The 20,098-nt window shown below is 37.2% G+C and overlaps 3 protein-coding genes and 1 non-coding gene across 4 annotated transcripts; 3 read left to right on the top strand and 1 right to left on the bottom strand.

The window, feature by feature from the left end:
- The first annotated feature begins 3,113 nt into the window (after window positions 1-3,113).
- On the top strand, window positions 3,114-8,331 carry LOC109169563 (aberrant root formation protein 4). Its single transcript, XM_019318431.1, has 14 exons — window positions 3,114-3,330; window positions 3,419-3,595; window positions 3,715-3,864; window positions 4,075-4,147; window positions 4,504-4,679; window positions 4,768-4,821; window positions 5,148-5,298; window positions 5,440-5,499; window positions 5,591-5,862; window positions 5,940-6,011; window positions 6,128-6,205; window positions 6,303-6,506; window positions 7,470-7,521; window positions 8,104-8,331. Exons 1-14 carry the CDS (start codon window positions 3,250-3,252, stop codon window positions 8,322-8,324), a joined length of 1,821 nt encoding a protein of 606 aa, XP_019173976.1. The 5' UTR covers window positions 3,114-3,249; the 3' UTR covers window positions 8,325-8,331.
- Window positions 8,332-8,525: 194 nt separating this feature from the next.
- On the bottom strand, window positions 8,526-12,101 carry LOC109169564. The gene is made up of 5 exons (XM_019318432.1): window positions 11,565-12,101; window positions 9,501-9,560; window positions 9,348-9,410; window positions 9,180-9,248; window positions 8,526-9,098 (listed from the first exon to the last, which is right to left on the bottom strand). Exons 1-5 carry the CDS (start codon window positions 11,904-11,906, stop codon window positions 8,871-8,873), a joined length of 762 nt encoding a protein of 253 aa, XP_019173977.1. The 5' UTR covers window positions 11,907-12,101; the 3' UTR covers window positions 8,526-8,870.
- On the top strand, window positions 11,951-13,684 carry LOC109169393. The gene is made up of 2 exons (XM_019318276.1): window positions 11,951-12,090; window positions 12,862-13,684. Exons 1-2 carry the CDS (start codon window positions 11,951-11,953, stop codon window positions 13,682-13,684), a joined length of 963 nt encoding a protein of 320 aa, XP_019173821.1.
- TRNAS-CGA lies at window positions 12,423-12,504 on the top strand. The gene has a single exon. It is a non-coding gene; the product is annotated as a tRNA-Ser (tRNA).
- Window positions 13,685-20,098: the final 6,414 nt, after the last annotated feature.

Raw genomic sequence — 20,098 nt, 5'->3', positions numbered from 1 at the left:
GCTATTGAATTAATTAATTAAATGGTCCAAGCCTAATTCATATTTAAATTATAATCATAATTATAATTTAAATATAATATAATTTTATTATGTTTGAATTGGATAGTTATAATTTAATTTGAATTTGAATTAGATAATAGAATATTGAACTTAGACTTTTTGGCAAGGTTCATTTTTTAAAATAATTAATTAATTTAATGTTTAGGGAGTTTGTTAAGGGATAGTGGTTACATTTGTCAATATACATTGAACCCTCATTTGACATCTTAAAACACACTTGAAGATTTGGAGAGCTCATTGAAGGCTTTGAAGGCACAACTTGAAGGCTTTGAAGGCACAACTTGAAAGGCATTTAAGGCACAACTTAAAGGCATTTGAAGACTTCAAGACATTTTGAAGATCTTGAAAGCATTGAAGGCATCTTAAAGCATACTTGAAGGCATTGGAGGTACTTTGAAGCTCTGCAAAGTTGGCTATCTTGAAGCTTGACATTTACTGTTGAAGATCGTGGACATGAATAGCTGGATGATTACTTCACAAATGTGACTTATATCTCTCAGGACTTCATTTTGTTGTTTTTTGTTCATAATTTGTTTTTTTGAAATTCCATGGAGGAAGGCTCATAGAGGACTTTAAATTGTAATGATAACATGTAATGCAAAGCAAGGCCATCAAATATATCCCCCCTTATGTTTCTTACATGAAAATGTCACAACATTTTGATGTTTTGTCCTTTTTAATAATAATTTTGTTCCCCTGTCAGAGAACTTCACATGCCCAGTGGTTTATTATATTTTGATACTTCCTATCACGATAATTCAACATTGAATATATTTTACATTTGTGATCTCTCTTTCACAGAAATTCAAGCATCATCATGCAATTAGACCCCTTCTTGAGGGTGGAACAGTTCTCCAATATGGTGCTTGATGGGGTGTGGACCCCGGCCCAAGAAGGATAAGTACAAAAAGAGAAGCCCAAGAGGAAGGGGGAAGTCCAAGAATGACGAAGAAGCCCAAGAAGAATAAAAAACGGCCCAAGGGGTGGGAATCTGAATAAGTAATGAAGCCTAGAAGAAACTAGGGCCGAGTCCAGCTGGAGTCGGCCCAAGTCCAAGGAAGGGGTAAGTACTTGGCCGGATCAGCAAAGAGCTGTTGCGCGGCATTTATGACGGCATTGAAGAGCTCGGTCAAGGAGCCGTTGGGAGGCCCAGATCATCTATGGAGAGTGTTCTGATGATGGAACTATAAGTACTCTTATTCGACGAGAACTAGGGTTACGCTTTTGGAGAGAGAAAAAACACTCTATATGAATTTATGAGATCCCATCTTTGATTAGACTGCTCCTTCTCAACACAACATGTGTATGGTGATTATGATGAAGAACATGAGAAGGATTCTTGTTGCTTAAACGAAAGGACACTACGATCACACAGTTGTGGGAACAACTGAATAGAGCGTCATTGAAGTGGACAGCATCAGAGTTGGCTCTCCAAGTGAAGGGATTTCATTGGACTTCTGTATGCATGGCTCTCCATCTTCAACAATTCACTAAACCTGTGTAGACTGGGTACGTACCTTGTGTGGGGCACTTGGGTGAGATTGTTATTTCTCTACCTTTGTACATTGGATTATGATTTAGTGGATTGGACGCCTATGTGATCGTCCCCCAGACGTAGATACACACTGTATCGAACTGGGTAAACAGCTTGTGTGTTGTTGTGTGTTGGTATCTCTTTCTTTTATCTTTTCAACGATCTATCTTACTGACTGACTTTGTCGATGAATTAGTCAGTCTATTTCATCAGTCAATTAATCCAGTAAACTTGATATAGAATGAGGAAATGCAAAATTACACTATCATAGTTATCAAAGGGAGCTGATCTAGTGGCTCGATGATCCCTTCGATAGCTCATCGAATTGTTTCAACAGTGTCCAGAGGAAAATCAATGCAGAACAAAAAGCGAAAATTATACAAATTCAAGAAGAAATTAAGGAAAATATGAGAATTAAAACAAGAAAAAGCGAATTAAGAAGCAACTGAACTGGGTTAGTTTCCGAGATTCAAAATTTCTTTCATTCATTCTTTTTTCCTTCAACAGTTCTAGGAATTCGAGAACCAAATCCGGGTAATCGGCAAGCTGGTTCGACATTCCTAGGCCAAGATGGTGCGACAGCGGAAGAGGGCCTCTACCGCCATGGAAATCGAGGTTCGCCGGGAGATTGAAGCACGTCGTGAAGTGTAAGTGGGACTGGAGAGTTTGGTTTGAATTGTTGTTTGAGAACAGTCACATTTGGGACTCTGATGGGGCGTCGCCAGAAGTGCTCTCCGTTGCGGCGGGGAGAGCTTGGCCGCTCTCGCCACTGTTGCCAGAGATGAACGGCAGCATCCAATGTGCTACCGCTGCTCGGTGCCAGAGAAACCGCCCACATGGTGGTTGCCGGCATCGGGGCAGTGATTTGTCGGAGAATGTAGGGATTTATTTGGCATATACATAGGAGAATTATACACTTAGCATGTTAAATGACTATTTTGCCCCTATATTTAACATTCACTTAACTAGCTTGTGACGGAAGGACCAACATTGGAAAGAACTCGAAAGTCAAGTGTCTAAATTGTCCAAATTGAAAGTCGATGACCAATTGTGGAAAATCAACATAATCGGAGGACCATTGCTGAAACTAACTCTAAATTTATAGGTGGCAATCCACTTTTAATCTTCTTCTTTTTTTTCAAAACATCATCTTTTAGTTTTAATATTATTGTGGCATGACCATTTTTGGTCATCTATAAACAAAATAGTTTAAATACCGTTAAATACAAAGGCATTTTGGTCTTTAATTATGATTTTTTTCAAAAAGATAAGCATAAAAAATATAACAGATCAACACATTTTTAATTAAAAAATTGAAATGTCCTTGTATTTAATGACATTTTAACGATTTAGTTGATGGAGAATCAAAAATAGTTATGCCACAATAATACTAGGATAAAAAAGAGATGTTCAGATAAAAAAAAAAAAAAAAGACTAAAAGTGAACTATTAGGACAAAAATGAAATTAACTCATAATATATCTTGAGTATATTAAAAATCATATTACCGAAAATAATTTGCCCTGTTTTGTTGATTGGGTTGATTCGGCGATGCCCACGTAGTATTTGAGTTATTTCCTCTGAGATATACAAATTTCCCGCGAACCTTTTCTCTGTTGTGCAAGGGCTCCGATCGGAAGAGCATAAAAATTAAGAATGTCTGAAGAGTCACCGTCTTCTTCATCGTCTGATTCCGCCATTCTTCGCCTTCAACATCACCTAGCTTCATGCTCTCGTGTAAGCCTACTCTCTCACTTTGTTACCTGTATCTGTAATGTATGTGAGTGTGCAGTTGAGGTGTGTTGCTGATTTGCGTATGCTGCAGTCGATTGAAGCCGGAGATTACAGTGATTCCGATCGATCGGTGTCGGAGCTCGTTATATTTCTAAACTCGACTTCGGATACGGTTGTGCAAGAAGCGGAGAATGAAGACTCCGAGAGAAAAGCCTTCCAAATTCTTACGGAAATTCATAGATTCACGACCTCTCCTTCTCTGAACCTGGTATTTTTCTAGTTAAATTGAACTTAAAAAACTAGTTCATCAAGAAAAGAAAAGAAAAGCATTTGCATCGATTTATTTCGCTGTTGAGGCATAGTTCACTGTTGCCGCGTTTGTTTCAGGAAGTTCTTGAAGCACTATCATTTGAGTTGCCGAAGGCAGTGTGTAGATTTGCCTGCGCATCCAAGAGGTGTTCCGATCTCGCTGAAAGTTTTATTGATCATCTACTTGAGAAGTGTGGTCCACGCGAGATGCTTTCAATTCTTTGTGATGTATGACATTTAACTTGTTACTAAGCTGTTGCTGGAGTTCAATGCATCTTAATCCTTCTCCCTTTTTCTGTTTGTCTCGATGGTCCTAAAATTTATAACTTCTTGTTTCTTATGTCTAAATTTGAGTATATGTGTTATGTACTCAGTTTGTTTTTAAATTGATTATTTGTTTATTTATTCTTTTAACAAATTTCTCTTGCAATTTGTTAGGCATTAAGTTCTCCAAATGAGCTATTCCAGACTTCTCTTTATTATGCACCTCTTCTGAGTGGGGTTGCAAAAGGTAAAAGCATGAAAAATGTTTGTGCTTATTTGTAATTTGGAAACACATGGGTAAGCTGGGCATGTTTTATCTCACTGTGCCTCTTACATAAAACATATTCAAAGTTTAAAAATATCTTTAGTTTATTTGCTGCTAAGTAATTGTCACTTGTAGTGGGATATTTGAGCATATTCATCAAAATCATAGCATTGGGCGTCTTTTAGTAGATTTACATTTTTATAGTCTCATTGTTTATATTCAGGTATCAACTGCAAGTTCATATGCTACCATTATTTATTTCATGCTATAACTTCCAAGAAACTAATTTTATTTTTGCCATTTGGGTTGAACTTCCATTATGGTCATTTTGGTTTCAGTTCTAATACGCATCCAGAGACGGCAATTTGAGCAAGTAAAAGCTGCAGTTCCTGTTGTTCTTCAGGTTTTAAATTCCATGGCATTACAGACAGATGATGAGGATGCTGATGCTTTTGACATGTTTTCCAAAGCAATTGACATTGCAGATTCTGTTCAGGCAGTCTGTGCAAAGTTGGTCAGTGACACTTCTACACGATTGATCTTACATTAAATAATATCTATTTGAGCCTTAAATGGATTTCATTTTTTTTGGATAAGAGCAGATGGATAACCAAAAGCTGCATGCTCTTTTTGGCCTTTTGATCTTGCAACTAATGGTAAATGCTACTTACACAAGATCTCATCTATTAGTTCTAGTTATTTTTATTTTTGTTTGAGTTTTACAGAGTACTATATTTACTCCCTCTTTTTACTCCATTCTTCATTCTCTGTTGACATGGCATACACTGATTAGCCTAGAAAAAAGGGGTCTGTATTTTTTCTTTTCCTTTTCTTCCTTGAATAAAATCAGGACATGTGGCATAAGCACTACTCTCTGGGAGTACACTTAGCATTTCCCTTTTTGTTTGAATGCATTTGCAATGTCCCTATCAATTCCTTATTTTGCATTTGTTTTATGTAACAAATCATTCTTGATGTGCAGGGTGTTGTTTCTCTAGCGTCGAGGGCTAGAACAGCAGACTTTCTCTCTATCGTGCTCCACTTATCACACTTCCTTCACTTTTGTGGTTTGTCATATATTGGCCTAATTACTGGTTGCGATGTTGATAAGATCACAAACATTATGGTTCAAAGTGAGTTATATGCTTTCTATTTTATCGATCCTGTTTAGGAAACTAAACATTGCCATATAGACTGGCATCTCAGTGTATTGCTTGGTTAGGAAGTGTATCATTGTTCAGCAATCCACTAAACAACTTCTGGAAAATGTGCAGATGATAGGGATGATGAGATAACTCAATTTTCTTATGTCAAACATGGTGCATCACTGACAGGTTTTATGTACTATATATATTTTCAGTTATTTACATAGATGATGTTTGATGTATTAATACTTGTTCCTTTTCAACTGATATATTGCTACAGTAATTTGGGGTTACAAATTTGGTGATGTGGCTGTGGCTGCTGCAGAAGATATAGCAGCAGTAGGAAAAGAACTTCAAAATAATCAGACTAAGAGATGGCAGGCAGTAGGCATGTTAAAGCACGTCTTCTCTTGTGCTAAGCTGTCATGGGATTTAAAGAGGCATGCTCTTGATTTCTTACTCGGCATTATGGGTGGATGTGAATGTCATGTAGCACAAGATGAAGACATTGACTGCTTCTCCTATATGCCCTCTCTTCACGCTGGATTGTTGGTAATATGTTTCTTTCTTATGTTCTCTACTGTTTCTATCTCTTCTTTATCCCCTAACATCTGAAATGCATTTGGCAGGCTATTCAATCAGTCATTATGTATGGGCCTAATGAGGTTATACGGAAGAATGCTTATGAGGCATTCAACAAGGTTTTAATTTGTCCCTTATTTTAAAGTTCTATGTATTTGAGTATTTCTTGAGTATTTGAGTACAATTTGAAGTTGCATTTGCATATTAAAGCTTTATTAGTTGCTTTATACAACAGGTGCTTGCTGACATTCCAAGTTCTCTGAGGTTTGAACTCTTAAAAGCTTTGGTAAAGAATTGCAACTCATCTTCCATGGTATGCTATGGCTGAATAGCCATGAAAGTACATTGATTTGTTTAAGTTTCAACTTTAGCTGTCAAAAACTGTATTTAAGTATAAGTACCTTTTGCAGATTGGAATTCTTATGGATTGTGTGAGAAGGGAAATGCATGCAGAATACAGTAAAAGAACCTCAGTGGACAATGGAGGATTAGAAGCAAAGGTTGTAGCCTCAAAGTGCCCAATATTTTGGGATGACAGCATTCTTGATTTAGTAGAACTGGTTCTCAAACCTCCAACAGGAGGCCCTCCATCCCTTCCTGAGTACACTGATGCAGTAAGCATGTGTGTGTGTGTGTGTGTTTGATAGTTTCCCTCTGACATTGCAATTTGTGGACTTTCCACTCTGATATCCTTCCATATAATAATAATAATAATAATAAGGGATGCCCTTCTAACACGACAAATGTTGATGTTATGTGCTGTCTGTTATTTCGATGGGTTTCTGTTGAAAAAGAATTGCATTTACTGCCATAGTAACTGAAAGGTTTACATGCTGCATTTCAAGAACTAGGCTCATTTGCATTCTGATCTTATCTTGGTTGGTGCTTGTTGGGTTTATTGGGGTTGGCCAAACATAAACCCAATTTCTGATCTTAAGGCTAGATAATAGAGAGCGAATAGACACGTGGGAATGTAATCTTTCTGTATTGCCTTGTGAGAATCTCCGTATAAGTGATTCCAGAAATATATTAGGTGGTCAACTATTTATACATTTTGCATCTATTAATTACTAGATAGAGGAGCAATAATTAACATAACTTCCAAGTACTGGGGTAATAATTAAGTAATTAGTGGGCAAAAATAAAATAATTAAGTAATTAACAAAACTGCTAGATAGTGGGGAGTGGTCTTCATTATGGCAGTTACAAAATCTTCTATTAAATGCTGTCAATTGAGGACTAGGACTAATCTTCCAAGGATGAGGACTGATATTCCGAGAACTGAACCATGAACGGAGAGTCCCACAACTGAAACCCTAGGGCCAAAGCGATGGGCTTCTTTCCTGGGCTGAGGGGCATACACCCATCAGTGCTAATGATGGAGTCCCAAATAATATATCTTCAAAGTTGACTATTTGTTTGGAACTATTTTATCTACTAAACCTTGCATGAATTGTTTAAAATGTTTACAAGATCTGCAGAATCTCTGTTCTCTCTCTCTCTCTCTCTCTCTCTCTCTCTCTCTCTCTCTCTCGTTGCTAAATTACTATTCTCTGAAAATTTCTTTTACACTGCAGGTTCTAGCAGCACTAAATCTCTACAGGTTCGTGCTGATTACGGAGTCAGCTGGTAAGCAAGTAATTATGTGAGGCGTGTGATTAAGAAAGAGTATGTATGCTAACTTTGAAATAAACAGACGTAAGAAATAAAGAAAGAAAGAAATGACAATTGTGCTTTTGGAATCTCTCTAAAGGCCTTTAGGATCCTCGCCTACAAGAATTTAGTGGAATATCTCTGCTAAATTAAAGAAACTGAGGAAACTTTCAATTGAACTTATTAAAATTCTCCTAGAAGTGTATAGATTAAAATCTATGTAGTACCTTTGGTGTTCTGCTCAAGCACCATTGTATTTCCATTCTCCTGTCAACTAGGTTTAGTGTGTACAAAATGCAATGTTGTCATGTTTCCAGAAAAATTATGGAGTATGTCTCATTCTTCTTCTTCTTCTTCTTCTTCTTAATGAATGCGATTCAATCAAGTGTCTTGATTTATATGCTTACTTGCTTCTGGTGCTCCATTCATCTTGTGATGCCCTTTCAGTGGCACGTTTACCATCTGCCTTATACTATACTTCTGGCAGTGAATTTTGGGTAAATGAGTTTTTGTTGAAACAGGAACCAATAATTGCTTTCATTTGTGTTCATGGAACAGGGAAAACCAACTACACCAGTGTGCTATCCAAGGACAAATTAGAGATGGCTCATAGTGGATGGCTCTTGCCACTTCGCACATTAGTTACCGCAATCATGGCAGAAAACCAGGAAGATTACGATCAACTGTCGCTGGATACAATATGTTCCCTCAACCCCATTGTACTGGTTTTATTCCGTTGTATTGAATTGGTTGAAGAAAACATGAAACTTGCAGTTTAGCTTGAGGCATATGGCTACACGTTTGAGTAGACAATGAGGTAAGCATAATTAGCTAGCTTGTAAGAATTTATCCTTGAATTATGAAGATATGACAGTGAACTAGAATCATTGCCAGAAAAGGAAAAGTAAAAGTTTGTGTTTTCATGTTTTTAAGGATTTAATTACGCAGAAACAAGATATGTGGATTAAATTTCTGTTCCGTAAATAGAAAATAGAGGAATAGAATAAATAAAATATTCATTTGTCTCTAAAACAAGACTAACTAGCAGAAACCTGCAAAATTTATGAATTAATTTCTACATATAAGCTGTTTATATGTTCTCTACACTACTACCCCCCCAGCAATCTCCTTCTCCATATAGTCGTAACTCACAAACTCCATTGCATGCAAAATTCCGAGTTGTGAGCGAGCTATCACATCTGAGACTTTGTCTCAGGTGGAAATGATCTTTCTTCTAATATGTAATTTACAAGTGCAGGCTTCTCAGCCATATGCAACCAATGCTGCTTCGAGAAAATCAAGAGAAATAAACGGTTTCTCTTGAATCAATCCCACAGTGATCCAATTTCCTCTTCTGATGGCTCCATGTTAAGATCGGGCAGGATGAAGCATCTATTGTTCTGGGATGCGACCGCTTTCTCATCCCTGCATGAATCCGATGAGACTGGATCATCTTTTGTTGTATTATGTCTAGGCAAGACAGAAGAAGGTTGTGTCTTTGTTGATTCCAAGTTAACCGGTTGTTGATTTGCTGATTCTAGGTTTAAATCAAACTGCAAAACCAACAAAAGATGATTAAGGATTTGTAAGTTAACAAATGCTGCTGCTGAGAAACAGATTGAAATTTTGCTTACTTTGATCTTCTTCAAGTTGTCACTCCTTGCTCTTTGTTGATTGAGGGTGACATGCATTGAAGCCAGTTCCTATTTATTTAACCCCAAATGGCAATTAGACACACTAAAGAGGCAAGAGAATAAATTTGCAAAATGCAATCTTGAGTGTTATATAGCGAATACGCATACCCTCTCCAAGTGTACCCTTTCTTTCAAAAGTGAGTTCTCTTCCTCCTTAAGCTCAGCAAATGTCTGCCATTAAATAAAATCAAGCTTAGTTACCTTACAGATTCAAGAGAACATGAATGTCCGACTGGAATTCCGGATTATCTTCAAGTTTACCTTCTTCCTTTTTGATCTTTGGCTGCTAATGTTGCAGAAGATTTCATTGGTGACAGTGCACTGCAAAGATACACAATATTCAATTCGGATTAATCACTAAACAAAACACCCATATTTACACAAGAAAGATCAACAGAGCTTATTTAGTACACTTATATATTCCAAGAACCAAGAGTGAGAGGGGCATGCATATAATTGATTCTTGGATTTCATTCACCACTAAAGACAAATACAAATAAGATAAAATGGGCCCATTTACTAAACAAGGCCCATAATAGCGAGTGTGGAATCAGGTCCAAACAAGGGCCCACAGTCAGGCCCAAAATGGCTTTCCGCCTTTCCCATTTATAGCATTGGCATTTGGCAATGCAATCCAACGCAGAGGCCTCAAGGGAGACACAACCAGTGAATGGAAGACACGTAGGAAAAGCAACATGACCAGTCAGCCCAACCCGGGAGGGACCCACTAGTTCAGAAATCACACACTGCTAGTCTGCTACTACTAACTATTTTAAGAGGAGAGACGTGACATCCAAAATCCAAATCTAAGGCACCACCCACCCCAAAAAGGGTACGCGGAGTAGGAGCACTATAATAATAATAATAATAATAATAGAATTGCTTTTAAAAAATACCAATATAATAATAATACTAATATATTTTTTTTTTTGAAAATAATAATACTAATATATATATATATACCTTTTTTGCAGTAAAAATGGTTTTTATTTTTTTTTTAAAGATACCAATTTTATGGTGTATCAAGCAAGCATCCTTATTATTAAATTAAACTTCTGCCGACTTTTCATATTATTCACACTTTCCACTTTCTTAAACCACCTAAAAACAATTCTTAATCTTAAAGAACAAAATTCAAATTTAAACCACTAGATTCCATTCCTTCTCTTCATTTGACATGGGTACACCCAAAACTTTTTATATTAAGATCTGATACAAGACTAGTGAAAATTTTGATCCCAAAATTGGATTGAAAAAATGGTACATTTGATGCTGGCAGTGGCCGGACTCCTTTCTCAAATCTCAAAAAACATCAAACAAAAGTGTCAGCTTTCACCTTTTTAGTCGGGAAGAAGAAAAGAAAATCAAAATCAAAATAAAAAGGAATATTACAATGATGGGATGAAGGTGAGAAGTAAACTGGGTGCCGACTTTTAAAAGACTGGGCCCCACACAGCGTCCATATCAATGCACCAAACTACACAGCTTTGCCCAAATATGAAATAACTACCCATAGACCGCTTGGAATTCAATAGATATGAAAAATACCAAAAAAAATACCGGAAGGCTAAATTGGTCATTTCCACGTTTCGTGCAAAACGGAAGACCAGAATATATTATACTCCGTATTAAAGAGAGGCGAGAAGAGAAGAAAACGCCACATCTCTTTACCCACCCCGAATTTGGAGCGTGTATTCGGAGCCCCGACCCGAACCCGCACCGATTCACCAATCATTCCATTGTTCCCAGATAAGGAAAGATACATACTGCCATACTGCTCCACTCGACAAACCAATCACAATCACAACCCCGAAACTGACACAAGGCGACCGCTAAGAAACCTCCGATTGCAGATCGGGCCGGGCCGGGTATCCGAACGGCCATTATTAAAAAAATGGGCATTTCCCCAACTTATCCAGAACAAAACTTATATATATTACATAAAAATAATAAAAAATGTGTGAATAGAAAATCTGAAAGCGATAAGCAGAGGAAATGGAGGAATGGTTTGGTAACAGAAACGAATATGCCACGTCACGACTTTTCCCATGTCCCAACGCGAGGGAAATTAAGAAGGCAATTGAGGTTGAAATGGTCATTATGCTATGGTAGAGAGTTTTTGCAGAAACGGAAAGGGCAAAATCACAGATCAGGACTGCCGGAATATGACGTCAGCAGCGGAGACTAGAAAAGCCGGACAGACAAATAAAACACAAGAGGCGGGAGGGAGAGTAAGCCTCCATTACTCTGTCGGAGCAAAACAAAAGTCATTGATGAAGAAATGCGGAAGAGATGAGCGAGTCCGGAAGAGATGCGGATACGAACCTTAGATCTGAAGACGGACGACAGATCGGAGGAGGGAGGCGGGCGGCTGGACTCATCGCAACCGCCGTCGCTAGGGGACGCGGAGCCTCCGCTCCACGACAGCGGCGTGGTAGGGCTACGCCTCGCGGCGGACCATTTCTGGACGGACGATGTGGACGGCGGCTTCGAGCGCGGCTGCCGGTTTCCCCAGTGAAACGGCGGGAGGGACAGGAACAAAGACTTCTCCGTTGCATCTGACGCCGGCGACAAGTATGACTGCTTGAGACGGAAGAGCATCTCCACCACCACCGCGTCGTCCATCAGCGCCGCTGCTATCCAATCGTCCTTCTTCATCATCATCATCAATACTAAGCCCGCCCAAGAGAGTATCGAGCTAGAGTGTGAAGATGGAACTCCAACCACTTGTAGTGAAGGGGAAGTGGCGCGCGGTGGCGCTAATGGAGATACGGAGGGTGGCGGAGGAGAGGAAAGAGAGGGAGAGAGAGACAGGGAAGAATTGGGTAAATGTAAGTGAACGAGTTGTGCGGTAGTGTTATATTATATATATATATACGTACATAGGGGCGGGCGTATAATTGTACATGTACAGAGTATTTCTACTATATTTATACGATTGGTAGAAATATTGGACTTTGGAGTGTCTACTTCTTTGGATCTGGTGGGCCTTCTTTTGCTTTTTCCAATTTGAGTTAACTTTCTTTTCTTCTTCTGTTTTTTTTTTTTTTTTTTTTCAACGTATTGAAATGTGGATATACTTTTAATGTATTTCTCCATTTCTCCAAATTTAAAGAATTAGTTAAATGAATTCTTCAAATTCTAAAACAATTATGGAAAAAATGATTTATGAAATTTCAACTTGTTGATATGTCCGAGTGGTTAAGGAGACAGACTCGAAATCTGTTGGGCTTTGCTTGTGTAGGTTCAAATCCTGCTGTCGACGCATTTTATTATTTAAATAAAAAATAATGTGAAAATATTAAAAGGTGTATGAAATTCTAATTACCCCATTTCGTCCCAGAAATTTCTATTCTATGCCGAATGAGAATAAAAGAGATTTTTCTATTACTTGTGTTTGTTTTGTTTGCTTCATATTATTATTATTATTATTACACAAAAGCATTTTAGTCTTTATATCATTTCTTTCTATTAGGACTATATTATTCATATTAGACTAGGACTATATTATTCGTGTTAGACTAGGACTCTATCTAGTATCTCTATATTCGCTCTCTGTACGCGACATTATGATTGAATACAACACTTTTACATACACTCTACATCTGGTATCAGCTTCCAGGTTTTCTCTAATGGAAGGTCTCAGTCTCCTTGATGATGGCTCTGTTCGATCTTCTGAACGGACCGTTACCGAGACTTCCCCTATGCCCACCGGGAATAACCTCTCATCGGCTCAGCACTTTGTTTCCTTGAAACTGACCTCCCGTAATTATCTTTTTTGGCGGACGCAGATGCTACCGTTTCTAGAAGGTCAAGGTCTTCTCGGCTTCATCAATGGTAGTATACCGTACCTGGTCACAGCGCCAGTCGCTGCCGCCGACGCCGTTGCCTCGACTGCCGACAGTTTAGCGGCGGCGGGTGACCTCGTGGCTCGACAGGTGGCTTGGAGGAGGCAAGACAGGGCTATCTTATCCCTCTTGATTTCGTCTCTTTCGGAGGAGACGATGCGGTTCGCCGTTGGTCGTTATACTTCACGACAACTCTGGCTCACCATCGAACAATCTCTCGCCTCTTCCTCGCGTTCTCGGGCGTTGCTGTTATTCGGTGAGTTGCAAGCCCTCCGGCAGGGTGATTCCTCCATCGCAGATTATATTGGTCGTGCACAGCTGTTGATTGATGATTTAGCTCTTGCCGGTTGCGATGTTACGTTAGACAATCAAAACTTATACGTCTTTCGTGGTTTGCGGTCTGAGTTTCGTCCGCTTGCGGCAACCCTAGCTCGGGGTGTTGCGGTCCCGCTTGCAGAGGTGGCGGATTTCTTGGTGTCGCAGGAGTGGATCTGCGCTGACGAGGGAGTCGGCGGTGTACCGCCAGTTGCGATGGCCGCTGGCCGAGGCGGTGCAGCCCCTAGTCACGGTGGTCGTGGCAACGTGACACAGCAGTAAGGTCGCGGTCGAGGCTCGGGCGGCGGCAGATGTGGTCACGGTCGCGGGCGTGGCTCGGGCACGGGTCCTCGGTGCCAAATCTGTAACAAATAAGGACACGGGACTCTCTCGTGTTGACATCGTTTCTCACCCCCCCCCCCCCCTGGATCCTCAAGCGAATGTGGCTGTCTCTAGTGAGAGTGGTGACCACAGCGGCCCTCATGAGTGGTTCCCGGACACTGGTGCTATGAATCATGCTACCCCTGATTCATCCTTGATGACTTCCGCGATAAGTTATGATGGTCCAGAAACTCTGTGAGTCGGCGGTGGTACAGGTTTGCCTATTGTTAATGTTGGCTTCGCTTCGTTAGCTACTGATTCTAGGTCGTTTAAGTTGCATGATGTTTTTAATGTCCATGTTCTCTTTTCTTCTTTATTATCTATTCAACGTTTTGCGAAAGACAATAATGTTTTCTTTGAGTTTCACCCTCTTTGTTTCTATGTGAAGGACATTTTGACTAAGAAGGTTCTTTTACGGGACATGCGTCTGGGGGTCTCTACACATGGCCTGCGTCTTCTGCGTCCCCTGCTGCGCGATCCTCTTACGTTTGTCACATGCGGTTGGGGCATCCTCATTCTCAAGTCTTACGTCAAATTCTAGCATCTTCGTATGTTAGTACCATGGTTGCAGTAGGCGCTAGGCGCTAGTCGGGCGGCCGGGCAGCGCCTAGCGCCTAGGAAGTCTAGGCGGCGCCTAGGCGGAATCTAGGCGGCGCTAGGCAGACACCAAAAAAGTTAAAAAAAATAGTAACAGACTTGTAGTTTGACAATTTAAAACTCTACTATACTTATTCAAAGTGTTTTGTCTGCATGCATATAGTATCATGAGTCGTACGTGACATGAATCTATACTAATTCATTAAATATTTATTGCTAGAATTTTTTTTTATACTTATTATTATACCATCATTACCAAACAAAATAAAAAAACAAAAAGAAAATCTTATATATTTAAAATTTTGTTTAGAAAAATGACACTTTTAGTCTCTAAATTATGAGAAAATTATATTTTTATTTCTCAGTTTAAAAAAAAATATTTTTATTTCTCAATTATACTAGCACCACTTCTTGTTTCTTAATTATTCAAGTAGTGATTTTTTAACTTACTCCTATCAAAACTAAGACCAAAAAAAAAAAAAAAAACACAATTTTGTAGACAATTAAATAATCAAAAGTGAAAATGTAAATAATTGAGAGATGAAATATGTTGTTTTCCTATAATTTAAAAATGAAAATTGTAATTTATCACATTAATTAATATTATAAAATATGATTAATATATTTATTAAATACATATATTAATGTTTGAAATTGATTTTGATTACCCGATAACTCTTCCAAATAAACTAATTAAAATACATTTAAATTAATTTATATATTTACAGTGTTTTTTTTTTTTTTATATTATAGATACTGCGTCGGCTGTTTAAAAAAGCCGACGTCGTATGTGTTTTTTAAAAAATAAAAATTAAATTTAAATATTTAACGTCGGTTTTTCGAAAAACCGACGTTATAATGGCGACGTTAAATCCTTTTCCTGTAGTAGTGGATATTTATTTATTTATCCAAGATATGTAATTTCCATGTAATCTATTCTATAATATGTAGGGAAACAATAACATGTCATTTTGATCCTATTTATTTATAAGAAAATAAAGCGTATAATATAACTATAATACAATATATTTATACATAGACAAACAATAAAACTCATTTTTGTTATTATACAAATATAGGTTTGGTTCATATTAGACTCAAAAAGTTTGATTGTTATTCAAGTGCAGTTATATTCTCAATTTCTTTATCAATTGTTGAGTTTGGGTTTACCTTTATTTTTTATTAGGCAATTCATTAATTTACTTTTAATTTTTACAAAATATAATATTATTGTTCAAGTTCAATTAATTCATATTTTTAATTAAATTTTAGTTTAATTTTTTTTAATACTAGAGAAGAAAATAAAAACACGCTAAATAAACATAGACCAACCCACATCAATAGAGCTAGCTAGCAAAGTGGTCTTGGTCATGATACCTCCCAATAGAATATTATTTTTAAAAAAATATGGGGGTTTGATCCTTGCCACGAACATTGAGCGTTTGAATTTGAGATGAGCTCCTTATGCATAGAAGTGTATAATTTGGTGTTGAGTTTCAAATGTAAATTGACTTGATTTACATCTTCGTGGACTTGAGGTCATGTTCATGGGGTGCATGATATAGTCCATCGAAGTCATGAAAAAAACATAGATCATAAAAGAGAAGGTGAACAATATTAGGTTGAATTCTCAATCCCATACGTCTCTACAAGTTAGCTAATGGCTAGTGAGGAGGATACGACAATTTATGGAGTATTAATTAGGTTGAATTCTCAATCTCGGACGTTTCTACAAGCCAGCTAATGGCTAACGAGGTTTGAATGATTGTCCAAATTTGATCGTCAGAGACTTTTGGATAATATTACAGTTATGTTATATGATTTTGTTATATTCTTAATATAATGAAATTAATATTTACAGGGGCATTTAACTTACAAAATGTGATATTGCCTTATCTAACAAGATTATATTCTAAAAGATAATGTGAGATTATAAGAAAGTAACATTATTAACTTATGCGTTTAGTTAAAATGTTAAAAATATAATATTCTTGAAATTCATTACAAAAATTATACATTAAATATAAAAGGGTAATTTTAAAATATCTAAAAGTCCTGTTACAATACACTGCTGAAATTTACGATTTTCCGACCACTTCTTCGACCACCTAAAAGTATGGTCGCAAACTAGTGTTTTTTTTTCCTTTTTTGGTCAGGCACTTGAGTGATCGGAAATTTCCGACCACTTCTTAGAGTTGTCGGAAAGTTCCGACCACTTCCAAAAGGTGGTCGGTAAGCTATTCGGATTTTTCCCAGCCGACTTCCGAAGAATTCGCAACCACCTTCTGTGGTCGGAAATATCCGACCACTCTAATAAGTGGTTGGGAATATCCGTCCACTCTAACAAGTGGTCGGAAAGTGTCCGTATTGTGTCCGTATTATTATTTTAAAAGTTGCTAGTTTCGGGTGGTCGGAAATTACTTTGTATTTACTCCAAAAATAGACCTTCTGTTCAGTTTTATACTCTTCTCTCTCTACTCTCCTTTCTCTCTCTCTCTTTTAACCCCTTTCTACAGATCTATTTCTTCATTTCTACTGGATTTTTTTGCTAAACCACTCACAATAATGTAAAAATCAAGCAAGGTATGTATATATATACTTAGAACTTTCATTTGTGTCATTTTTTTTTAGATCTAGCTAGTTTGAACCTTTTGTTTTGTTTTGTTTTGTTTTGTTTTTTTTTTTTTTGTTTTGTTTTGTTTTTTTTTTTTTTTTTTTTTTTTTTTTTTTTTTTTTTTTTTTTTTTTTGCAGGAATTTTTGACTAAGTGTTGAAACCAAGGTAAGATATTTGTATATATTTTTGGATTTTCTGTTTATGTCATTTTTTTTTTTTTGTAGATCTAGCTTTAATTTTTTGTATATATTTTTGTGAATACATTTTAAATTTATTTATTTATGTAGTGTGTGTATGTGTGTCTATATATATATATATATATATATATATATATATATGTGTGTGTGTGTGTGTGTGTGTGTGTGTGTGTGTGTGTGTGTGTGTGTGTGTGTGTGTGTGTGTTTATAATTATTTGTATATTTATGATTTTTTAACCTAAGATTTTAATTTATATGTTGTGTATTTATTAGTAAGTTCATAACATAATTATTTAAATTATTTATATATGTTGTGTTTGTATTGTATATACTTTTGCAGTTGTTTTACATGGCTAATATACCTGAACATCGAAAATGGATGTATAATCGGTTGTTACCAGGACGAAAGGGGTACACTAATGAGTTTTTAGCGGGTGTTGAGGAATTTATAAAATATGCAAGCACACTTCATGTTTATGAGATTTCAATGCAGATTAGGTGTCCATGTAGTAAGTGTAAGAATAGAGTACACTTATCTGCAGATGATGTTCGTGTTCATTTGTATAACAAGGGTTTTTAACCAAATTATTGGGTTTGGACGTGTCACGATGAGCTTCCCCCCTCAATACAACCACATATGAATGAGGGCCCTAATGAAAATAATCGGTATGAACAAATGGTTTTTGATGTATCTGGTCCATCATTTTTTCCACTAAATACCGAGAATGACCAAGATGAAGAGCCACATAGTAGTGCAAAAAACTTCTATGATTTGTTAAATGCTGCGAGACATCAATGAATGTTAGTGAAGAAACAGAGCTGGCATATACATTGAGGATGATGAATATCAAGACAACTTTTAATATACCGCAGCTAGCAATGGATCAGATATTTCAGTATATTAACTATTTGATGGGTCCCAATAATCGAGTACCTACCAGGTATTATGATGCAAAAAAATTACTTACAAAGTTTGGTCTTGGACATGAGAAGATTGATTGTTGTGTAAACAGTTGTATGTTGTACTATAAGTCCGAAATCAATGACAAACACTGTAAGTTTTGTGGTGAGCCAAGATTTAAACCACACCCACCTGGATGTACTCGTGCAAAAGATGTGCCACGCAAAAGAATGCATTACCTTCCTCTCATCCCTAGATTGCAACGTTTGTATGCATCACATAGCTCTGCTTCACACATGCGGTGGCATTATGAAAATCGCCGCGAACCTGGTATTATGTGTTATCCTTCAGATGGTGAAGCATGGAAGCACTTTGATAGAAGGTTTCCTGATTTTGCAGCAGATCCTAGAAATGTGAGATTAGGCTTATGTTCTGATGGATTTTCTCCTTTTGGTTTCAATGCGAAGCCGTACTCTTGTTGGCCTGTTATGGTTGTTCCGTATAATCTCCCACCTTCAATGTGTATGACTACACCATACACATTCTTAACATGTATTATTCCTGGAAAAAAGAACCCAAAAGCCAATATTGATGTCTATTTGCAGCCTTTAATTGATGAACTTCAATTGTTATGACAAACAGGTGTCTTAACTTATGACTCATCACTGAAACAAAATTTTATGATGCGAGCTACGTTAATGTGGACCATCAATGACTTTCCTGCGTACAGTATGTTATCTGGATGGCAGATAGCCGGGAAACTAGCATGTCCTTATTGTCTTCAGTGTTCTAAATCATTTTACTTGAAGAATGGTCATAAAACATGTTGGTTTGATTGTCACCGTCAATTCCTTCCAATGAATCACTCTTGGAGGAAGAATCGAGATGCCTTCGTGAGACGGCGGTTAGAGAAATCAATACCTCCACCAATTAGGACAGGGGATGAATTGTTTCATTGTTTGGAAAATATCCCAATGATTATTAATGGTCCAATTAATCGCATTTGAGGGGTTTGGACAGTCACATAATTGGAAAAAAAGGAGCATATTTTGGGATTTGCCTTATTGGAAGGATAACTTGCTACGTCATAACCTTGATGTGATGCATATAGAGAAAAATGTGTTTGACAACATCTTTCACACGGTTATGGATGTCAAAGGCACAACAAAAAACAAAGACACGCCTAGTGCACGTCTCGATATGAAGGGAGTATGTAATAGGCCACAACTTGAGTTGGTGGAACATAATGGACGTTTTTTTATGCCCAAGGCGTGCTACAGTTTGCACCGTACTAATCAATTGGCTGTCTATGAGTGGTTACAGACTTTGAAGTTCCCCGATGGGTTGAGCACCGCTCTCCAGAATGAGCTGTTTTCTTCTAATTTGGCTACATGTGTTGATTCTACATCTTCTAAATTAATTGGGATGAAAAGTCATGATTGCCATATTTTTATGCAGTTTCTTCTACCTGTAGCCTTCATGTTTTAACCAAGTTGTTGCTGGAAGCCTTTGACTGAGTTAAGTGCATTTTTCCAAAATCTTTGCTCTACATCCCTACGTGTAGACAAAATATGTGAAATGAAAAAATTGATTGTTTTAACGTTGTGTCAGTTAGAACGTTTTTTTCCCTCCAGCACTATTTAAAAAGACATGTGAGAAGAACAAAAAGAATAGAAATTCAGATTATGGGGGAATGAGACCGTCGCTGCACACGGGAGGTTCAATCCCGATTACTGAGCATAGACGAAGATTAGTAAGTCATTTAATAATATTTAAATACAATTTCAATTTTAACAATAACATTAATGTATGATTTATTGAATTATTGTTGTTGGATAGAAAGAAAAACTCGAAGAGGATCCTTCACATGCTGTTTTGTATCAAGCTACACACAAACGAAAAAAGACCGGTGAATTAGTGTGCAACAAATCTAAAAAAATCATGGTAAGAACCTCAATTCCTATAATATCTTATCATTAAATATAAAAATATGATGTAATTATTT

The sequence above is a fragment of the Ipomoea nil genome, unplaced genomic scaffold (genome assembly GCF_001879475.1).
Source record: "Ipomoea nil cultivar Tokyo-kokei standard unplaced genomic scaffold, Asagao_1.1 scaffold3314, whole genome shotgun sequence".
Classification (NCBI taxonomy): domain Eukaryota; kingdom Viridiplantae; phylum Streptophyta; class Magnoliopsida; order Solanales; family Convolvulaceae; genus Ipomoea; species Ipomoea nil.
This window is presented reverse-complemented; position numbering and strand designations above follow the sequence as displayed.

What these genes read in the sequence shown, in the direction of transcription:
- LOC109169564 (XM_019318432.1), bottom strand. Translation starts at nt 11,906, where the DNA reads ATGATGATGATGAAGAAGGACGATTGGATAGCAGCGGCGCTGATGGAC. An exon ending in CGTCCGTCTTCAGATCTAAG is followed by an intron (nt 9,561 to 11,564) that starts GTTCGTATCCGC and finishes GTATCTTTGCAG; the next exon opens with TGCACTGTCACCAATGAAAT. An exon ending in AAAGATCAAAAAGGAAGAAG is followed by an intron (nt 9,411 to 9,500) that starts GTAAACTTGAAG and finishes ATTTAATGGCAG; the next exon opens with ACATTTGCTGAGCTTAAGGA.
- LOC109169393 (XM_019318276.1), top strand. Translation starts at nt 11,951, where the DNA reads ATGGAACTCCAACCACTTGTAGTGAAGGGGAAGTGGCGCGCGGTGGCG. An exon ending in GTAAGTGAACGAGTTGTGCG is followed by an intron (nt 12,091 to 12,861) that starts GTAGTGTTATAT and finishes ATCAGCTTCCAG; the next exon opens with GTTTTCTCTAATGGAAGGTC.
- LOC109169563 (XM_019318431.1), top strand. Translation starts at nt 3,250, where the DNA reads ATGTCTGAAGAGTCACCGTCTTCTTCATCGTCTGATTCCGCCATTCTT. An exon ending in CTTATGAGGCATTCAACAAG is followed by an intron (nt 6,012 to 6,127) that starts GTTTTAATTTGT and finishes TTTATACAACAG; the next exon opens with GTGCTTGCTGACATTCCAAG. An exon ending in GCTGATTACGGAGTCAGCTG is followed by an intron (nt 7,522 to 8,103) that starts GTAAGCAAGTAA and finishes TTCATGGAACAG; the next exon opens with GGAAAACCAACTACACCAGT.